Genomic DNA, 19,312 nt, shown 5'->3' with positions numbered 1-19,312 from the left:
TTCTCAAAGCTGAACTCCTCATTTTCTGTTTCCAATTCCATTCTCATATTGACTTCTTGAATTATTTCTGCAATATTACCCTGAAACACATGGCCACCTCATTCCCTGTATTCACTCAGCTGTGAATCTCATAGACACAGACTTTCTCAATTATGTTCACAGTTTTCTATAAACTACCACATTTCTAGTTTAAATCCCAATTCTCTTCCACCTAGAGTATTGTAGTGCACTCCTTGCTAGACTGCCACTTCTGGGGTCTTTCTGCATGGAATTCTGAATTATTTTTATTCATTATCTCCAAATGAATCTTCCTAAAGGGGAAGTTCTGATCTGCCCACTCTCTGGCCTAAAAACCTTAAATGTCTCTCTCATGGATTACTAAATTATTCACAAGTGCCTTATCCTGGCATTCAAAGCCCTCCATGTTCTGCACTCGATTCTATTTTTCTAGCCTTTGTGTTGCACCTATCACCTGGAATACCCTTCCTTCCTTCACCTTTACCCAGAAAACTGATGAGTTCTTTAAAACTTATCTCAGGGAGACCTGGCTAATTCAGTCACAAGCTGGTTGATGAGTTTGAGTCTCACGTTGAATGTAGAGTTTACTTGAATAAAAAACAAAACAAAAAAAAACCCTTATTTCAAGTGCCACCCCCCACCCCATGAAGTCTTTTTTTTTTTCTTGGTCACAGGTGGTAGGGAATCTAAACTGAATATGACTCTTCCTACGAACCCCTATAACACTTTATTAACACTTTTATTTCAATGCTTACCAGATTTTGCCTGGTATAATTGCGTATTACAGTGCTTCTCAGACTTTTCCAGAAGTACACCTAATTATACAAAAAAATGAACAGATAGCCCCAAGGCTGTCACAAGAAGCTGCCTGGAAAATTAAACTTTAATATGAATTTTTCAGTGTTATTAGTATTAAACTAATGTTTGTTTTTAATATAAAAATGTGGACTGACACTCCAGGAGGATGTGTCTACTTAATCTGAGGGTACACCTGGCACACTGTGAAACCCCTCCACACATGTCCATTAAGCTAAGAGCAGAGACTGTCTTATTCTATACGTACCCCCGTAAAACTAATATATTACCATCTACACACTGACGCTCAAGAAATACTGTTGAACTGTGATTCAGGATACGTTAACTAGTGTTAACTGTATTTACTAAATGTTTACCATATACCTAGAACTGTGCTCTCCGTTTCAACGAACTTAGTCTCCATGGGCTGACCCTGAACAAGTAAAAAACTGTACAGAAGAGTTAAATCATGGAACGTAAAGCCTTCTGTGCAAGACAACTTGGTTTGGGGTCCCAGTATCTCCCCTCCAAACACCAAGTACATACATGGCAACAGTGTTGAGTACCAATTTAAGGTATACTCTGACTTCCAAATTATTTTCTGAAGATTGAGAGCTTTCTGCTAACACTGCACAAAGCTTAATCCTCTTTATCTGAAAATTAAAGGTTCCCATCTTTTCGCTCTCCAGTTTGAAGCTCAGCAAAGCCTTCTGGGTGCCGGGCCGTTAGACAGAAAGAAGTCTCGTCCCACCAAAGGAGCAAAAATGCCAAAGCTAGCTGCGCCGCCCGCTAACACCCCCACGGGCTCCCAATTGGTCCTCGGAGCTCACTCTGTGTCCACATTGGTGTTCCAGCTTGCCTGTCGCCTTCAAAGAACCCACCTCTAGCCAGCGACTATTGGCAGATCGTTACGTCATTGCCCTATCTACCTCACTCCCATTGGCTCCCATAGGAAGGGGCGGCCATAACGTCACAGGCAGGGGCCGCCATTTTGACTGAGCAACCCTAGTGACAGGAGCCGAAGAAGCAGCGCAGGTTGTCCCCGTTTCCCCTCCCCCTTCCCTTCTCCGGTTGACTTCCCGGGCCCCCTACACTTCACAGTCCTGGTCCCGCCATGTCCCAGAAACAAGAAGAGGAGAACCCTGCGGAGGAGACCGGCGAGGAGAAGCAGGTGAAATGGAGGGGGTGCGGGCCGGCGAGCTGGGGGCGACCGTGATGGGGCGGGAGACGGTCTCCCACCAGTGCGGATTGGTCGCCATGGTCTCAGGCTCTGCAGGGGTTGGCCACTTCTTGCGTCACGCAGGGTGAGCTTTAACACAGCTTGCAGCTCTGGGGCTGGTTGGTTGGGCCCGTTGTCAGTCAGTGCCTTACTCTTTCTGATTGGCCAATAGGCCTACTGCTCAACACATTGAAAAGGTGCTATCATTGGCCAAACTTGGGTGCGGGGCGGGTGTTTGGAAAGACTGGGTGAATGAAAGGGGGCAGGTGGTCCTGAGAAGCGATGTGTGTTATTGGTAGAGAGGGGTAAAAGGCCCAGCAGCTAGGCTGGGTTCCCAATCAGAAGGATACAGGTGGAAGTAGAGACGATTAAAAAGGACCAGCATTGGGCGAAGGGAGAAGTAATTATTAATCATGGCTACTTTAAGGCGGGCAACTTTCTCAAGAGACCTATTTTGACGGTTGGGGTCCCACTGTTCCCCAGCCTCAATTGGGAACTAACAGGACTGAAGAGGACTAGAGATCGATAAAGCATAATGGAGATTAAACCTAGGAAAGACACGAAAGGAATCGTGACAAGAGAGACTCCACCCTATTTCCACCACGACCCCGACTTCCAAGGCAATGGGACTTAGTTCACCCACAATTGTGTGATGAAAACACCCCAAATAAACCTCTTCTTGGGGCTTGTATTTGACTTACAACATTTAGTACTGGGCTCAGGGCGTTGTGAAAGACACCTGATATATCTGCCAGATTTTCAAGGGAAGGGAATATAATTACATTAAAAAGAGACACAAATTGCCTTAGGTCTTTCTTTTCTCTTTCTTCCTTTCTTTCTTAGGTCTTTCCTTCCTCCCTCCCTCCCTTCCTCCCTCCCTCCCTCCCGCAGGGGAGGCACTTGTGAGCGGGGGAGAGGCAGAGATAGGAGGGACAGAGGATCTGAAACAGGCTCTGTGCTGACAGCAGAGAGCTTGATGCGGAGCTCGAACCCACTAACCGTAAGATCACGACCTGAGCAGAAGTCAGGCGCTTAACCTCCTGAGCCACCCAGGTGCCCCTAGGTCCTTTTTTAAATAATTTTTTTAACATTTATTTTTTTGAGAGGAGTGGGGAGGGGCAGAAGGAGAGGGAGACACAGAATCCGAAGCAGGCCCCAGGCTCCAGGCTGTCAGCATAGAGTCCCACGCGGGGCTCAAACCCATGGACCACGAGATCATGACCTGAGCCGAAGTCGGACGCTTAATCGACTGAGCCACCCAGGCACCCCCTTAGGTCCTTTTTTAAAAAATGTTTTTTAATTTATTTATTTTGAGAGAAAGAGGGAGAGGGGATCCCAAGCAGGCTCCTTAGTCAGTGCAGAGCCCAACTCAGGGCTTGAACTCACAAACCATGAGATCATGACCTGAGCAGAAACCAAGAGTCAAATGTTTAACCAACTGAGCCACCCAGGCACCCCGGCTTTAGGTCCCTTTAAAAAGTCACTAAAGAAAAGGGCATTGGGGCCCACAAAAACAAGAAGAGAGTAATAACTACCGTGAGAGCCCCTGCAAGCCAATTCCAAGTTCTTGGCATGTTCCCTAAACTTCCATCACTTGCCCCACTGGGGAAGGTGTTGACCTTTTGGCAAAAACTGTGGGTAAATACTAGTGAACCTCCTGTGTCTTAATTTTCTTGAGGTTAAAAATAGTGTCATTTTTATCTCTTTACCTGTTACCTTCCTACCTAAGGTTTATGGAAATGCTGAAGCAACGTTGTTCCTTTATTAAGGTAGAGACATTTGGAGAAGGCCACATAGCTCAGAGAGGCTTAAATCAGATGACTGCCTTAGACTCGGGGTAAAAGGGAACATCTCAGCAGAATTATCCCCTTTGATTTCCTGTTTGACCTGTACTGTGTGTTAGGGATAGCCAGGGAACTTTCCTACTCCTCTTGGATCACCAGAAGCCCTAGTTAGCTCTTTTCTTTCTTTCCCAGCTCCTTTGCTGAATAAGCTATGGTTTGCTCTTGATTGAAAAATTGTGTTTAGGTATTATTTTTAACTCCAAGTCACTGAAGTGGTTCCTTAAGCGTAGTGTGAGAGGCAGAGTGTGTGTGTGTGTTTTCTCACAATACAGTTATCTTGAGCTTTAAAGATTTGAACAAAAGTCTAGGTTTGTTTAGGAACAGGGTAGAGACAGTATATTCACAAGAGGGTAGATTTCCAGGAAAAGTTGATAGTATAAAGTTACTAGGGGCTCCTGGGTTGCTCAGTTGGTTATGCATCCCATGACTTCAGGTCACATTCTTAAGGTTTGTGAGTTCGAGCCCCGCGTCAGGCTTTGTGCTGACAGCTCGGAGCCTGGAGGCTGCTTCGGATTCTGCGTCTCCCTCTCTCTCTGCCCCTAACCCCCTCACACTCTGTCTCTCTCAAAAATAAATAAACATTAAAAAATTCTAGATATTAGAAGGGTTGCTTCCCAATTTTTTTATTTATTTATGGGGGACCTGGGTGGCTCAGTAGTTTAACCGTCTGACTTGGGCTCAGGTCGGCTCACCATTCGTGAGTTCAAGCCCCCCATCAGGCCCTCTGCTCTCAGCGCAGAGTCGCTTTGGATCCTCTGTCTCCCTTTCTCTCCTGCCCCTCCCCTGCCCTGGAGCATGCGCACACTTACTCACATGCTCTCTTAAAAATAAAAACTTTTTTTTAGGTTTATTTTGAGAGAGACATAGTGTGAGTGGGAGAGGGACACAGAGAGAGAGAAACAAGACAGAGAGAATCCCCAGTTTGCACCGAACTATCAGTGCAAAGCCCAATGTGGAGCTCAAACTCACAAACCATGAGATCATGACCTGAGCCACTTAACTGACTGAGCCACCCAGGTGCCCTTGCTTCTCAATTTTTAATTTAATTGGCCCATTTGTTTCCTCCAGGACACACAGGAGAAAGAAGGTATTCTCCCTGAGAGAGCTGAGGAGGCAAAGCTAAAGGCCAAATACCCAAGCCTAGGACAAAAGCCTGGAGGCTCCGACTTCCTCATGAAGAGACTCCAGAAAGGGGTATGGGACCCAATCTCTTATCCTCTTACTGGAGCCAAAAGGGTCTTTAGTGATGAGATCTGTAGAGCTTCTTCTGAATGTTTATCCAGAGGTTCTGCTGTTGGGCAGTAGTAGAGAGGAATTAAAAACTTGTAAAGAGCGAGGCAAATTATTGTAAATCCCTAATATGGTATCATACAGGGTATGAAGGCTTAATGTTGAGACATTTGGATGTGGGGGGCATTGGAGGATTGGGGGAAGGAAGGATGTTAGAAACTGAAATGCTGACTCCCCCAGGCATTTGCCTGTTTAAATGGTGGGAGTTTTAGGACTGCACTTTTTAAGATTAGAGCTAAGTTTTGGGGTGCATGATTTCAAAAAAAAAGATCAAACCATCTGTCCTATAGATTTCTTCAGCTTGAAATGAATAGCTTTCTTCAGACCCTTGAAATTAGCACCAGCCATTAACTGTGCTCTCTCAAGAGACTTATTTTTCCATCCAGAGTGGTGGTCCTCACCAAGGGAGGGTCTGCTTTCATAGCCATCTAGCTCCCAATCAGGTTTCTCAGTCCCCATAGGTACCTGAAGCTAATTGAGAGATTGTAAGGCAGTAAACTGCCTGAGGGCGTTCCCAGGTGTGGATGAAATAGACAGTGAAACAGATCCCTGTGGAGAATCCTAGTTATTGAGTCTTAGGCACAGATGATGATGTGATGCTGATTTGCAGTTTACCTTGCTGCAGGCAAGGCAGGCGTGGGCAGGCTGTCATAGCCATGGAACATGTGTGGGAGCAGTGGGAGTCAGAGGAAAAGTACATTATCCTCATGAACAAACCGTTTCTATTCATGGTCTGAGGGAATCATTTTTAATTTTGAGGTTGTAGGCTTGAGGTTGATCTCCTGCTGATTGCTAGGATAGCTCCAGATTGACACTTCTGTATGTCTTGTTAATTTCCCCAGGACTAAGCCCATTGGAGACTAATAGGTCCTCAGTAAGCCTTAATGAATAGCCAGTAATTTGGTTGAACCATCCTGTATTGATGGGTGTATAAAGGATGTAGGGGCTATCTCTTTGCTCATAAAATGTCTACTGTAGCTAGGAAACTGCCTACAACCTGAAATGCCAGAACACATTGGAGACAAGACATAAGTACATGTAATTAATGCTAAACTATGTGTGTAATGAGGTTAATCAAGGAAGACTGGAAAAATCTAAGCATTGATGAGGGTTTATAATGGATGTGGGTCTCCTTGCTTTCGAGGAAGGCCAGAGTTCCTCACTCACCTAAACATCCCTCTTGTCTCCTAGCAAAAGTACTTTGACTCAGGAGACTACAACATGGCCAAAGCCAAGATGAAGAACAAGCAGCTGCCAAGTGCAGGACCGGACAAGAATCTGGTGACTGGTGACCACATCCCCACCCCACAGGACCTGCCCCAGAGAAAGTCCTCACTCGTCACCAGCAAGCTTGCGGGGTAACCTGGGCCCCCCCTTCTCTCCCCTTCCTCACCCACTGGACTTTAATATATCATAGGCAGGGATGAAATGAGCACCTAGATAGATCTTCTCAGCTTGCTATCCAGAAATGACTGTGATTCTCCTGGGGGCTGCTGAGAAGGTGATGTGGGTTGAAAAGGGGCTCTGAGTTCATTTCTTTGATTAAATTGAGATTTTCGCACCCTCACTGTAGCCCAGGTAGGGGCCCAGAAATAAGAGGCTAGGATTGGATAATGCTGCAAATGCTCTTTTTCTTTTGTATGAGAAACTGGGGAGATGTGATTTCTCCTTTTGGAAGAGAATATCCCAAAATTGGTTAGGCTAAGCCTTGGGAATAATATAGTAGATTTCCATCTAGAAGCTAATCCGACATAGCTGGGAAAGGTAGACTGAATGAGATCTGTTTTCTGTGCTTCTAAGTGTTTTTTCCCTTAGGCTGCTATTGCTTTGTGTTTCCATTATGTCAGGTTTAGAGAACCCTCAAAAAGAAAAACTGATTTGCTTGCCTAAAACTACAGTGCCCACCTAACCTCCCTTACTCAGTGAGTGTCTCTTACAGGTTACCGTGGCTCTTAAATAATGTAAAGATTGGAGAACTTCATTCACATGAAATGGGCACCTTCTCTCTCTCTTCCAGCATGTTGCTTTCGAAAATATGGGATAGTAGAAAGATTCGCACTGGCTTTGGAGTCAAGATATCTGGGTTTTAGTTGCACTCCATCTCAGCAGAACTGATATGTAACCTTGGTCATTTAACCTCTGTGGATTTCTATTTCCTCATCTGTAAAAGAGCTGAATATAGATAAGATGGGTTAGAATTTTAAAATCCTGTAACTGCCAGCTGAAAAAAAGTCTGTGCTATTCATTGTAAAACTAAGTGAGGAAGGCCTGTGAGTGAGCCTACAAAGGGGAACCATTAGAGGACTACATGGGGAGAGAGGAAGTTGAGATTTGGGGATTATAAATTCAGGCAAGAGGGCCTCATAAGTATCATGGACTTAAGGCCAAGGGAAAAGTTCTAAGAAGCTAGCTTCTATGAAAGCTTCTTGCCTCTACCCCCACCCACTTTCCTGGCCCCCAGTCTGGGCCTTTGCTGCTAAAAAGCTGCTCTGGGAGCCAGGCTGCAGGCCTGAGGACACGTGCTTAGTCACGCACATGTAGAGTCCCATGTTTCAGATGTGATCAGATGCCAGGCGTACTGCTAAGGAGACCAGAAAAAAAGGGGCAATCTGAGCCAGCCTCCAGGCCTCGGTACTGTGGTGCGGCTGGAGCAGCAGGTTCCTAGGAGATGATTCACCGTGGAGGAAGCTGGTGGAGGAAGATGGTCAGGGGGCGAGAAATGGAGCACTGATAAATCTCTGCCTTCCTAGGGCTCAGTAACTCAGCTCTTGTGGGATGAGAAGCAGCAGTGGAGATTCAAGAGCAGATGGAGGAGAGGGGTACAGGTGGCCAGCGTCTTCAGTCTGCTTATCACTAGCTTGGCCTGAATCCTACTGCTGGTTATGACAGAGAGGGCCAGGGCAACAACTAACTGTTTAAGAGGACAAGATTCTGTAATTCTCTCTCGCCCTCTCACCTCACAAATCCTAATACATCAAACCTTTGGGCTGATGAGAATGACCCGTGGTGCCTGGCTGGCTCAGTCGGAAGAGCGTGCGCGAGTTCGAGCCCCATGTGGGGTGTAGAGAGTACTTAAATAAAACTTAAAAAAAAAGAAAAGATTTAGCAGGAGAATGACCATGAACTTGCTGGTGCACATGCAGAGTGATTGGCAGGTGTGTATACTCCTTTCCTGACCAGCCATTCACTTTTCAGGCAGTCACTCAGATGGGGTAGGAGAGAGTTGGTAAGGAAGGAAGGGAGAGAGCAGGATCCCTGGATTTCCTGGCCCCCAAACTCCTTAACTGTCACTTGTAATTGTATATAATTTTTGTGTTTCTTGCTTCATTCCTCATGCTGTCTTCCTTAGTCTAAAGTCCTTGTGGGAAGGGGAAAATGCTGAACATCCTTGTATAGTTTCCTCAACTGTCCCAGCCATGTTGTACATAGATATGTCATGTTATTATATATATAAATATATATATAATTTTGTACGTTTTCTTCATCTCCGATCTTCTCGAATTTTGTACTTTTTTCTTTTCTGTCTCAGCTGCTTTCTCTATTGGTCATTTGAATCTTCAAGACTGAGGTCACAAGTCTGGTTTTTAGGAAGGAATAGAAAAAATAGGGAAATCAGGAAACTGTTGATCTTGCTCTTTCTCTACCTGGTCATCTTCAAGGATAAGAAACAAAGAAACAAGCTACATTTTGTATTTGCCACCTATTTCCACAGCATGAAATACATCACGTCCATGGCAAAGAAGGGTCATTCCCAAATCCAGATCCAAATTGCTTTGATTAAACCTAGATTATTAAATCCACTCAGAACAACACGTGTGTTGTCTGGCCGTGGACTACATGCTGTCACCACCTCATCACTCTTAGCCCCCTGTCAGTCTCTGCTGCTGCGTACAGCTGACTGTGGCCATGCCTGTGAAACCAAGCCTGCTCTAAGCCAGGCAGCTTATGGCCCTGCAAACCTCCAGTTATTGTGATCTTTGTCTAAAGAATTTTCTGTATTGCTTTCATGGGTATCTCCAAAAAGGTAAAGAACACTTTTTGTGGATAGAAAAAAACTGAAATTCCCTCCCCCCCACCACCACCACCCTTCTCCCTCTCCCTCCCTCTCTCTCTCCCCTCTCCTTCCCTCCCCTCCCCCTTCTCCTCTTCTCTCTTCTCTACCTCTCTCTCCCTTCCCCCCTCCCTTCCCCCCTCCCTTCCCCCCTCCCTTCCCCCCTCCCTTCCCCCCTCCCTTCCCCCCTCCCTTCCCCCCTCCCTTCCCCCCTCCCTTCCCCCCTCCCTTCCCCCCTCCCTCCCCAGCTCTCTGTGGATCAGATTCAGGCATGTGCCAGGTAGCCTAATGATTGTTAAGTGTGGAAGAGTCATGGGGTAGGGACTGGGATGGAACTTCGAATTTTTTCCCTTATTACTTGACAGTGTTTTCTTTTTCTTCTTCTGTGTTCGTCCGCAGTGGCCAAGTTGAATGATGCTGCCCGGGGCTCCGCCAGATCCTGAGACGCTGCCCTCCTGGGTCCTGTGCTGGCTCCTGCCCCTCCCTGCTTTGGCAGCCAGGGGTCAGGAGGTGGCTCGGGTGCGGGCTGGAGAGGCAGAAGCCCCTGCCCGTCGGTGTCCCAGCGCATGGAGCCCCTTGGGCTGAGCACCAAGACCCTGAACCTTTTTTGTTTACCTTTTTTCCAAATAATTGTGGGGAGAAATCTCAGTGAAATCCTGGTGGGTGGGGGGTGGGGTGGGGGGGTTGGTGTTTGAGAGGGTGGGATGGGAAATTTGTGGGGGATATGAAATAGGACTTGGAGTTGATAAAAACATTCCTGACTATCTTCCTTCCCAACCATGTGGCTGGTGTGGGATGGGTGTAAGGGGGAGGAGTGGAGCAGATTCCAGATGAAGAGTTCTGATTCAGCTCTGTAGAAAAATGCCTTGTTTGCTTGGATGTGGCTGGGGACCTGGGGTCAGATAAAAGAAACTGTCCATCTAAAGATGACAGAAGCAAACAGCCCCTCTGGTCCCGCAGAGCAAGCTGAGAACCCAATGTTAATTGTTCATTTTAAAAAGTGCTGTCCTTGAAATAGATTTGCTGTGGGGAAAAAAAGGGCAGTGAGTGTGGGGAAAGGGGCCATGAGTGTGGGGAGCCCCACAGAGCCCAGGGGACTTTTTGAGTATTTGAAATAAAAAAAAAAAAAAAAAAGAAGATGACCCACAAAAAAACACAACCCAGAAATATTCTGAAGCAGTTGGTGTGTTTTATTGGGGTTTGGGGAAAGGGAAGAAAATGAAACTGAAGACAGCATTCAGGGGAGAAGCTGGTATGGGGCCCTGAGTTCTAAGGAACAGGGGCCCTTAATACAGGATGTGACTGGGCTTGCCGCTTCCATCACTCAGGGAGAGGGAACAGGGTTATTGGCGTATAGATCAGGGCTTTTCCGGACTCCTGTCCATCCCTTTTGTTTGTGTAGCTAGTGTAGAAGATGTGTCAACCTCGGGTTTTGGTTCACAAAATAAGGAATCTGATCTAGTTTATTAACACCTAGAGCTTAGTATAGGCTAAGCAAAAAAGGAAGCCCACTCTTCCTTTTCCCTTTTAGTCTTCCATTCCTTCATAAGTTCTTAAGTCTGTGAAGGAGAAATGTGACCTCTGGTCATAAGCCAAAAGCTCAACCTTTCTGTTTGTGGCCAGCAGGAGGCAGAGTGACTTACTTCCGCACCATTGTCACAAGTATCACTGGAATCCTGCCGCTGCAAGAAGTTAAAAATTGCCTGTGAATGTAACCTAGAAAAGAAACATTACCAAAGGAGAAACAAACTCACCTGTCTCTCCGTGACACACACCAACATTCACATACAGTAGATGAAATCTACTTGCGCATTTTGCCCAACTTGAGTAGGAGAGTTTGATATTTTCCCAAATGTGATTGGCTTCTCAAATGAGTATGCATCAAGGAAGATAAAGTCCAGGAGACATAGATATTCCAGCGAACTCTCCATCTTTTTGAAGGGGACGGGTAATTTTAAACTAGACTAGGAACGTGATTCTCAGTATCTAACTCACTCTTTCTCTTTAATCAGAAGTTTTCCAAATATGTTTTCAGTTCCTCAGGATGTTACAGACTTGCTGTCTTCTGCTTTAGCCAGGGGATGGTGATGCCTCTTAGCCATCAGCCTTTCTGAACCGCATGCTAGACACTGAGCCAGCCAGGTGGTATGGAGGTACATTAAAGACATTCCCTACCATTGTGGGGTTTATTGTCTTTGTGAAAGAAAACATCTGCAAAAGTTCACATACTTGAAACTTACAGACTCAAAGCTATGAGCTGTACACACACAAATAGAATGTTTACTGTAGTGGGGTTAGTCTTCTCATCTTTATTCCCCTTCAGCCAATCCCATGACTTCTTTTTGAGCATGACTTCCCTAGTGTATGTTTGCCAGGTGGATACAGCTGGGGAGTGAAATCAGGGAGGCTGAATGTGGGATCATTTGGTGCAGGTTCGTTTTAATACAGATAAAGTTGAAGTGTAGAAGTTATTTAGGAGGTGGCAAAGTTAGGTTGCTGAAGAGATCGAGATAGTCTCTCGGCTTATATATATGACTTTTCTAATATTTCTGGCTTCCCTGGTCCTTAGTTCTAAGCTGTAGCCTTGAGGGATCCTGAGGGGCTGAGAAAGGACTGTGGCTATCTCTATTTTAGTGTAGAACCTTGCCATTCCTTCTCCCTCACCCCCATACTACAGGGCCAGGCAAGCAGGACAGATTGCTCTGCAGTGCCTCAAGTAGCTATTCCTGCCCACATCCCAAAGAGTGAGGTAAGGGTTCTTCCACTCCTCCAACATAGTTGAGTGATGATTGTACTGACAGGCGTCTTGACCATCTGATATACAGGGTGGCAGGGATGAAGTCACCATTATTATTGTCCAGCAGCATTTATTTTAAGCTAATGTGGCCTGGGCATGGAAAATGCAGGCAAAAGAAAAAAAACTTGGAGCCTTTCCATTGAGAATATCTGCAGTGAGCCAGCAGTACTCACACGAGCAGTCCTCGGGTGTATAGTGCCCTCTACTGGGCCTTGACGGGGGTTAACTAGGAAAGGGAAGCTAGGACTTGACAGAGGCATACAAATAAATGCAAATTCTAAGCAGAGTTCTAAGCAGAATTCTTCTAAGGGAAGGAGAATCAGGAGAAGGGTTGTTAGCTAACTTTTCTTAAGAGACTGGGGACTTACTAATGATGAGGTGAGGCCTCCCGTTCTTGGACAAGAATATTTTCATTCACCAGTAACTGCTGAACACTCACTTTGCAATTAGAAATATTAGCTGTTGTTGGGCAGATAGACAATGTAAGAGATGGTGTCTGCCCTGAAGGAACTTGAAGCCTCATTGAGACGATGCTTCTACACATAATGCAAGGCAGCATATCATCAGTCCATCTGTAGTAAAAGAATCCCAAGAAGGGAACATCCAAAGGGCTGCAATCATTAGGTAAATACTGGTGGTGGAAATGAAATTGTCCAGTCTGATTACTTAATAAAAGCCCAAAATATGCCAGGTGCTGTGCTAAAATATAAGTGATATGTGGGTGCTTCCTTTTTCCATGTGAAGAAATCATGCTACCGTGTTGAACTTGGGTAGTACCCAAGTAGGCCTAGCTACATAGAGGAATGGGGATGAGCAAATAATAATTGCTAAATGTTTTGAGCACTTACGGTGTGTCAAGCCCCGTGCCGAGTGCTTAACACACCCTCACAGCAGCTCCATGAGAAGGCAGTCTTACTGCTGCCATTGTCCAAGTGAGGAAACTAAAGCAGTAACTTGCCCAAGTGGCACAGCTTCTGAGAATGGAGGCAGGAGTCGCTACGGTGTCTGCAAAGGGATGGGGAAAGAGTGATCAGGAACACTTATGGAGCAAGTTCTGAAGGAGGAACAGGATTTCTCCAGAAAGGTAAGGTGACAAGGGGCATTTTGGTAGACAGACCAACACTTAGAGAAGGATGGGGCCGTGTGGAGTCGGTGGTATTTCTGCAACAGCAGCATCAAGTCCTGGGGAGTGGCTGGTACCAGGCCAACAGGGCAGATAGGAGCCACATGACAGAGACTATGACAGGCAGGCATGCCTAGGGACCTGATGGATGGCAAAGAAGAATATTTTAGGTCAATGCCAAAACATGTGGAGAAGGAATTTGAAGGTGAAGGATTTAGTGATGGACTGGCTCTAGCATCAAGTTGTCTGGTTTTTATCTATTTTGGTAACTCAAGACAAGTTTCTTAAGCTCTCTTTGCTTAGTTTACTTACTTGTAAAACAGGAATGATGTGGTACCCACCATGAAGGGTGGTCGTGCTGACTAAACAGCATAAGGTGTGCAAAGCCCTCTCTTCAGGGATTCCAACAGCACGTAAGGAGCCGTCAAGGAGCTTACAGACTATAGAGGGATATAATAAGGATGGCTAGACAAGACAATTAGAATACAAGAAGGGATGAGCACAAAATGTTCTGGAAGCACTTACCTAATTTGGGGAGGTAGAAGAACAGAAAAATCCTTCCACAGAAAGGAGTTAGTAAGCTGAAATCTGATGCAGTAAGACTGACAGGTAAAGGTTATGTCAGGAAAGGGGGTCTTCTAAAAGGAAGCATGTAACAAGATGCAGATGTAATTCCATTACATTGCAATAATTGGAAACTTGAAGTAATTGAGAGTAGTTGTAGCATGCCATGCAGCAGGTCAGGCTGGAGATGGGTGGAGGGAAGCAGGAGTCCGATCACAGAGGGCCCTTTGGACTTTATCCTGGAGGCAATGAGAAGCGCTGTTTAAAGACTGAGCAAAAGAATGACGAAGTCAGATTGGCTCTTTAGAATAATCTTTCTGACTACGGTGTGGGCAAGAGGTTGGAGAGGGTAAAATTGAGGTATTTAGAGGTGCTGTTAACAGGATGGAAAGTTAAGGGATATGGCAGTTGTAAAGAAAAGATGATTCAACCTGTGGCATAAATTTGACATAGCAATGAAGCATCATTACCTAAGTGGGGAATTCTGTACTACACTCCACTTAGTAAACGGTTACCACAAGCTATTATAAATAAGACAGACTGTTGTGTTGCTACAGTACTTAGGCTAGATATGATTAGGAACTAAAGAAGGTAAAGACAGTAGGGATGAAGAAGAGTGGACAAATTCAAGAGATACACAGGAAGCACAATCAACAGAACTGGATATGGGGTGTAGGACTTGGGAAGAGAAAGCACTCTAATAAAAGATCCCCAGGTTTCTGGCCTCGGTTACTGGGTAAAGGATGATGCTATAACCTAGAGAGAAACTACCACTGAAAGAGCAAGTTTAACAAGGAAGATCATGAGTTCTGTGTTGCAGAAAGGATGATACGAGGTGCCTGTAGGACATCAAAGAATAGGTTACCCATAAGTTACTGCATTTAGGAGCCTAGAAGGTGAAGAAATCAAAATAGGAAATGTAGATTCTGTGAATTTCACAGTACACTTAGTAATACTATGGAAGTGAAAGCATATAGAGCAAAATGACTGGAGGGCTGGCCCTGATGAAAGCTAACATGTGAAGGCAATAAAGAAAGGGCCCAACAAAATAAGAGAATCTGGAAGATGTAGTGCCCAATGACAGAGTTTAATGGAAGAATTGAGTCAATGTGAAATGCTATTGGAGGTTGCTGAAGTAAGAAATTAGAAATATCTCTTCTATATAATAAAAAGTGCCCCTTGGGGCACCTGGGTGGCTCAGTAAGTTAAGTGTCCGACTTTGGCTCAGGTCATGATCTCACAGTTCGTGGGTTCGAGCCCCATGTCGGGCTCTGTGCTGACAGCTCAGAGCCTGGAGCCTGCTTCGGATTCTGTGTCTCTCTCTGCTCCTCCCCTGCTTGCACTCTGCCTGTCTCTCAGAAATGAATAGACGTTTAAAAAATTTTTATTTTTAATTAAAAAAAAAAAAAGTGCCCCAAGGGGTGCCTGGCTGGTTCAGTCAGTGGAGCACGCAACTCTTGATCTTGAAGTTGTAAGTTTGAGCCCCATGTTGGGTGTAGAGATTAAAAATAAGATCTTAAAAAAAAAAATGCCCAGAATTTCAAGAAATGTGTCACAACAGTGGGTAACTCTATTTGTCATGATTATAGTTTAGAGTGTCTATGTCCACTTTCTATATTTTTCCAGATTTTGGAAATGAGTGTATATTTGATAATTAGAGGTCATTTTAATTCTAAAAACAATAAAAATCACATTTTTTTTAATGGACTAAAAGGGTGTCCATTTAGTAACCTTCTTGAGCCAGCAGTGTCAACAGATTGGTAGAGGTAGAATCTTGCCTGTAGAACCAAGTGGTGTGAGAAGGTTTTCTTGTTTTAAGATGTTAAATTTAGGCACATTTATTGACTTGAGTGAAAGGAACCAGTAAATGTTGAAGCTCAGTGGAGAATGATGAAGAAAAAGGAGGGGATGTAAATGAGTTCAGGTGGATGTGGTCAATTAAACATTTCAACATACATCTATGAAGCACTTATGTGCCAACCACTATGCATGGTGAGGTGTTGGGGCTGGTTTAGTTGGGAAGCCAGCTGTGTAGGAAATTGGTCTCAAGCAGGGAGATGTTTACTGCATCCTGCCTGAGGCTCAAGGTGAAAATATAATGAGGGGTAAACTCACAGCTGTTTGTGACTGGGGTTGGTAGTTGATGGGAGTCCTTCTCCGATGGCTTCGCTATTCTTTGCGGAGATGTAAGGTTGCAAGTTGACAGGGAGATGAGAGTTAGGGGGCTTAAGAAGAGTGGCCATCGTTTAGGAGAGAGGTTGAAAGGGAGAGGAATGGAAGAGAACAGACAATAATACTAAGTAAAAGGGTTAGAGAACAAGTGTCAAGGGCCTAACAGATTGGAAACATGAATGTGTAATCCTTGGAACGTGTAATCTACTGGAATGGTACCAATCTATATTTCTGCTGTTTTCTCTAGCAACACCCAGCCGCCTGGGTACAAGAGCAGATAAGATGCATTATTATGTAGCTCCTGGATCATAGTCTGTGGACACATGGAGTGGATTGATAAGGGAATAAGGGGATGGAAGGTGCTGGGGAGGGACAGTTCAAGATATCCACCCGATTCAGACCGGGTGAAGGTCTGATAAGGTCAAAGAGCTGATGATGATTTAGAAGTGAAAGAAGTGATTAAGTTGGAAGCTCAGGACCTGGTGGTCACAGTGATGTTAGAGTTAAGATTTTGGAGTTGGAACTCTTCCATGTAATGAAATGGGTAGTAGGAATGGGTGTCTAAAGTCGGGTAAAAGTAAAGGTCATTAGAGTCAAAGAACAAGGGAGCTCCTACATCCAGCTGCAAAGGTAGGTAGCTCAAGTATTTGTGGTTTTGTTGTTATCTCTTGTTAAACCCAACTGTCTTTTTTATAAAAGGAAGATTAAAGCAGTTAGCTTACAAAACAACAACAGAGAATTATGGGCTTGGAATGTTGGATCAGTAAATCAAGGTGTTGCAATCAACCCAGAATTATGTAGGATTGGGGAGAAGAGGAAGCCTCGTACCAGTCCTGGTATAGAAGTGACCAGGAGTAGCCAAAAACATGAAGGAGAGTTTAGCCTGAACTCCATAGCAGGAGGAATGGCATGTAAATATCTTAGAAGAATAATGGCCTGAAAATGACATTAGGGAGCTAGGAGTATCTCAGTTTCCCCACTTTCTGATACTGGAGGAGGGGAAAACCCTCCAGGGCTGCAAACAAAGCAGGGTCTGAGGGGAAACGTGGGTGTAATTTGAATGAGTGGGTTGAGGGAAATTCCTCTTAAGAGTTTCTGTGTGAGACCTCAGAGAAATGAGGGGACCAGGGATGAAGGTTTTGTAAGTGAGTGGGAGAGTTCTGCATTGGGGGCAGAATCCAAAGATCATACAGAGATGGGACCACTTGTGCAATGAATTCACATTAAGGTTCTCAACTTCGGTTTAAAAGTTGTTTGGTATCAGTCTTGACCAAAGTCCCCAGAGGGTTATGGGGCACAGTCTCCTCAGGCCTGTCTCCCAGGGTCCTCAGGGGTAGGTAGGTTGAGCATTCGACCTCTGACAAGGCATCCTAAGAAAAAAGAGAATGGAGCAGTAGCTTAAAACTGATTATAAAAAGGAATAAGTAGGCTAGACTAAAACAAACAACTGGAAGAGGGTCCTTCATTCACTTATTTTACAAGTATTTATTGAACTACCAGGGCTTGGTCTCATTTATTGCTATATCCTCACCATCAAGAATGGTACATAACAGGGGCACCTGGGTGGCTCAGTCGGTTAAGCATCCGACTTCAGCTCAGGTCATGATCTCAGTTTGTGAGTTTGAGCCCCACATCAGGCTCTGTGCTGACAGCTCGGAGCCTGGAGCCTGCTTCAGATTCTGTGTCTGCCCCTCCCCTGCTCATGCTGTCTCTCTCTGTCTCTCAAAAATGAATAAACGTTTAAAAAAAAAATTTTTTTTTTAAAGAATGGTACACAACAGGTGTTCAATAAATATTTGTTGAAGAATTGTTCATTGTCAATCTGTAAATATTCAGAAAAAATTAAAAAGAGTTTGACCTCCTGCCACAGTCTCTGAATAGCAGAAACAGGGGATAAGCAGAAAGACAACACCTCTAGTGAGAGAACAGCTTGGGAAGGCTACTCCCCAGACAAAGCTGGACCTCTTTTGGAAAACTTTTAGATGAGCCACATGACTAAGAGCAAGTAAGAGCCAAATACTCTGTCAACGAAGGATAGCTTTTCTGTAATGAAAATGTCTCCTTATGACAGGAAGAGCACTCAACACTGATAACCACACTGTGATAAAGTGGCCCCTTCAGTTAAAAGTTTTGATATAAGTAGAGCTTTGGTGACAGAGGTATGTAGTGTATTTAGATGGACTTTTTTTGCACCTTGTTTTGACATACTTATCATAGGTAGATACTAGAGATTAAAACAAAATATGAACTTACAACTAAAATAGTTAAAAAGCTCAAACTGAATATAGAGTTTATATAGTATATGAACTTCTCTCAAATTATTCATATTAACCTCTAGGACTGCAAACCCATGAACAAGCATCATTCTTGATCTAGTGCCAGCTACCTACCTTAACGGCCTCAAACCCAATTAGTAACATCAAACTGATACATATGCTAGAATATTTGTATGTTTTTTTATTTTAAAAAAATTGTTTTAAGTTTATTGATTTATGAGAGAGAGACAGCATGAGCGGGGGAGGGGCAGAGAGAGAGGGAGACACTGAATCTGAAGGAGGCTCCAGGCTCTGAGCTGCCAGCACGGTGCCCAACACGGGGCTCAAACTCACAAACTGAGATCATGGCCTGAACTGAAGTCATATGTTTAACCGACTGGGCCACCCAGGTGCCCCTACAATATTTATATTTTTAATGAGAAAGAAAACTCTCATGCATTAGCAGACCTGTTGGTAGGGGGTGAGAGTGAGTGGTTAGCAAAAGCAATTTACTGTTGCTAAAATTACCCCATGAAGAGACCACCTACTCAGAGACACAAAGGGAAGTCCTGGCTTCATTCAGTGACCGTGAGTCCTGGCTCAACAGTTAAGGTCCATGTCTGAAATGCCTGTTATGATTAGGAAAGTCTGAGTCCCCTTCAGACTTCCCTACTTGCACTTCTGAGTCATTTTCTGTTCCAGTGACCAAAACTGGGCACAACTACATATGAAAAATATTCAGAAGTGCAAAGTTTGGGAACTAAAGGGACATTAGAGATCATGCATTCAGTGTACTCACTTCACAAATGGTAAAACTGAGGCCAAGAGATAGTGCCTTTTGCCTAGCTGCACAGCCGTTAAAGGCAGCTTTAAGGCCATCTTCTATAGAGGCTGACTTCACAGCAAATTTGGGACTCTGGCTTTCATTTATTTTTATTAGAAGTAAACAAACTAGGTGCACCTGGGTGGCTCAGTTAGTTTAGCGTCCCATTCTTGATTTTGATTCAGGTCATAAGCTCATGGTTCATGGGATCGAGCCCCACATCCGGCTGTGTGCTGACACTGCACAGCCTGCTTGGGATGGGTTCTCCGTCTCTCTCTCTGCCCCTCCCCCGCTCGTGCATGTGTGCACTCTCTCAAAATAAGTAAACATATTTTAAAAAATTAAACTAAATACTCAGGTT

At 44.6% G+C, this 19,312-nt stretch overlaps 1 protein-coding gene across 1 annotated transcript; it reads left to right on the top strand.

Moving 5' to 3' along the window:
* Positions 1–1,784: 1,784 nt before the first annotated feature.
* ENSA (endosulfine alpha) lies at positions 1,785–9,896 on the top strand. The gene is made up of 4 exons (XM_042953861.1): positions 1,785–1,984; positions 4,945–5,070; positions 6,358–6,524; positions 9,617–9,896. The coding sequence occupies exons 1-4, from the start codon at positions 1,928–1,930 to the stop codon at positions 9,630–9,632; spliced, it is 366 nt and encodes a 121-aa protein (XP_042809795.1). The 5' UTR covers positions 1,785–1,927; the 3' UTR covers positions 9,633–9,896.
* Positions 9,897–19,312: the final 9,416 nt, after the last annotated feature.

Source organism: Panthera leo, chromosome C1, assembly GCF_018350215.1.
Source record: "Panthera leo isolate Ple1 chromosome C1, P.leo_Ple1_pat1.1, whole genome shotgun sequence".
Taxonomy (NCBI): Eukaryota; Metazoa; Chordata; class Mammalia; order Carnivora; family Felidae; genus Panthera; species Panthera leo.
This window is presented reverse-complemented; position numbering and strand designations above follow the sequence as displayed.

Coding starts and splice junctions, on each gene's coding strand:
- ENSA (XM_042953861.1), top strand. CDS start 1,928: ATGTCCCAGAAACAAGAAGAGGAGAACCCTGCGGAGGAGACCGGCGAG. Junction 1,985..4,944: donor AGACCGGCGAGGAGAAGCAG/GTGAAATGGAGG, acceptor TGTTTCCTCCAG/GACACACAGGAGAAAGAAGG. Junction 5,071..6,357: donor TGAAGAGACTCCAGAAAGGG/GTATGGGACCCA, acceptor CTTGTCTCCTAG/CAAAAGTACTTTGACTCAGG.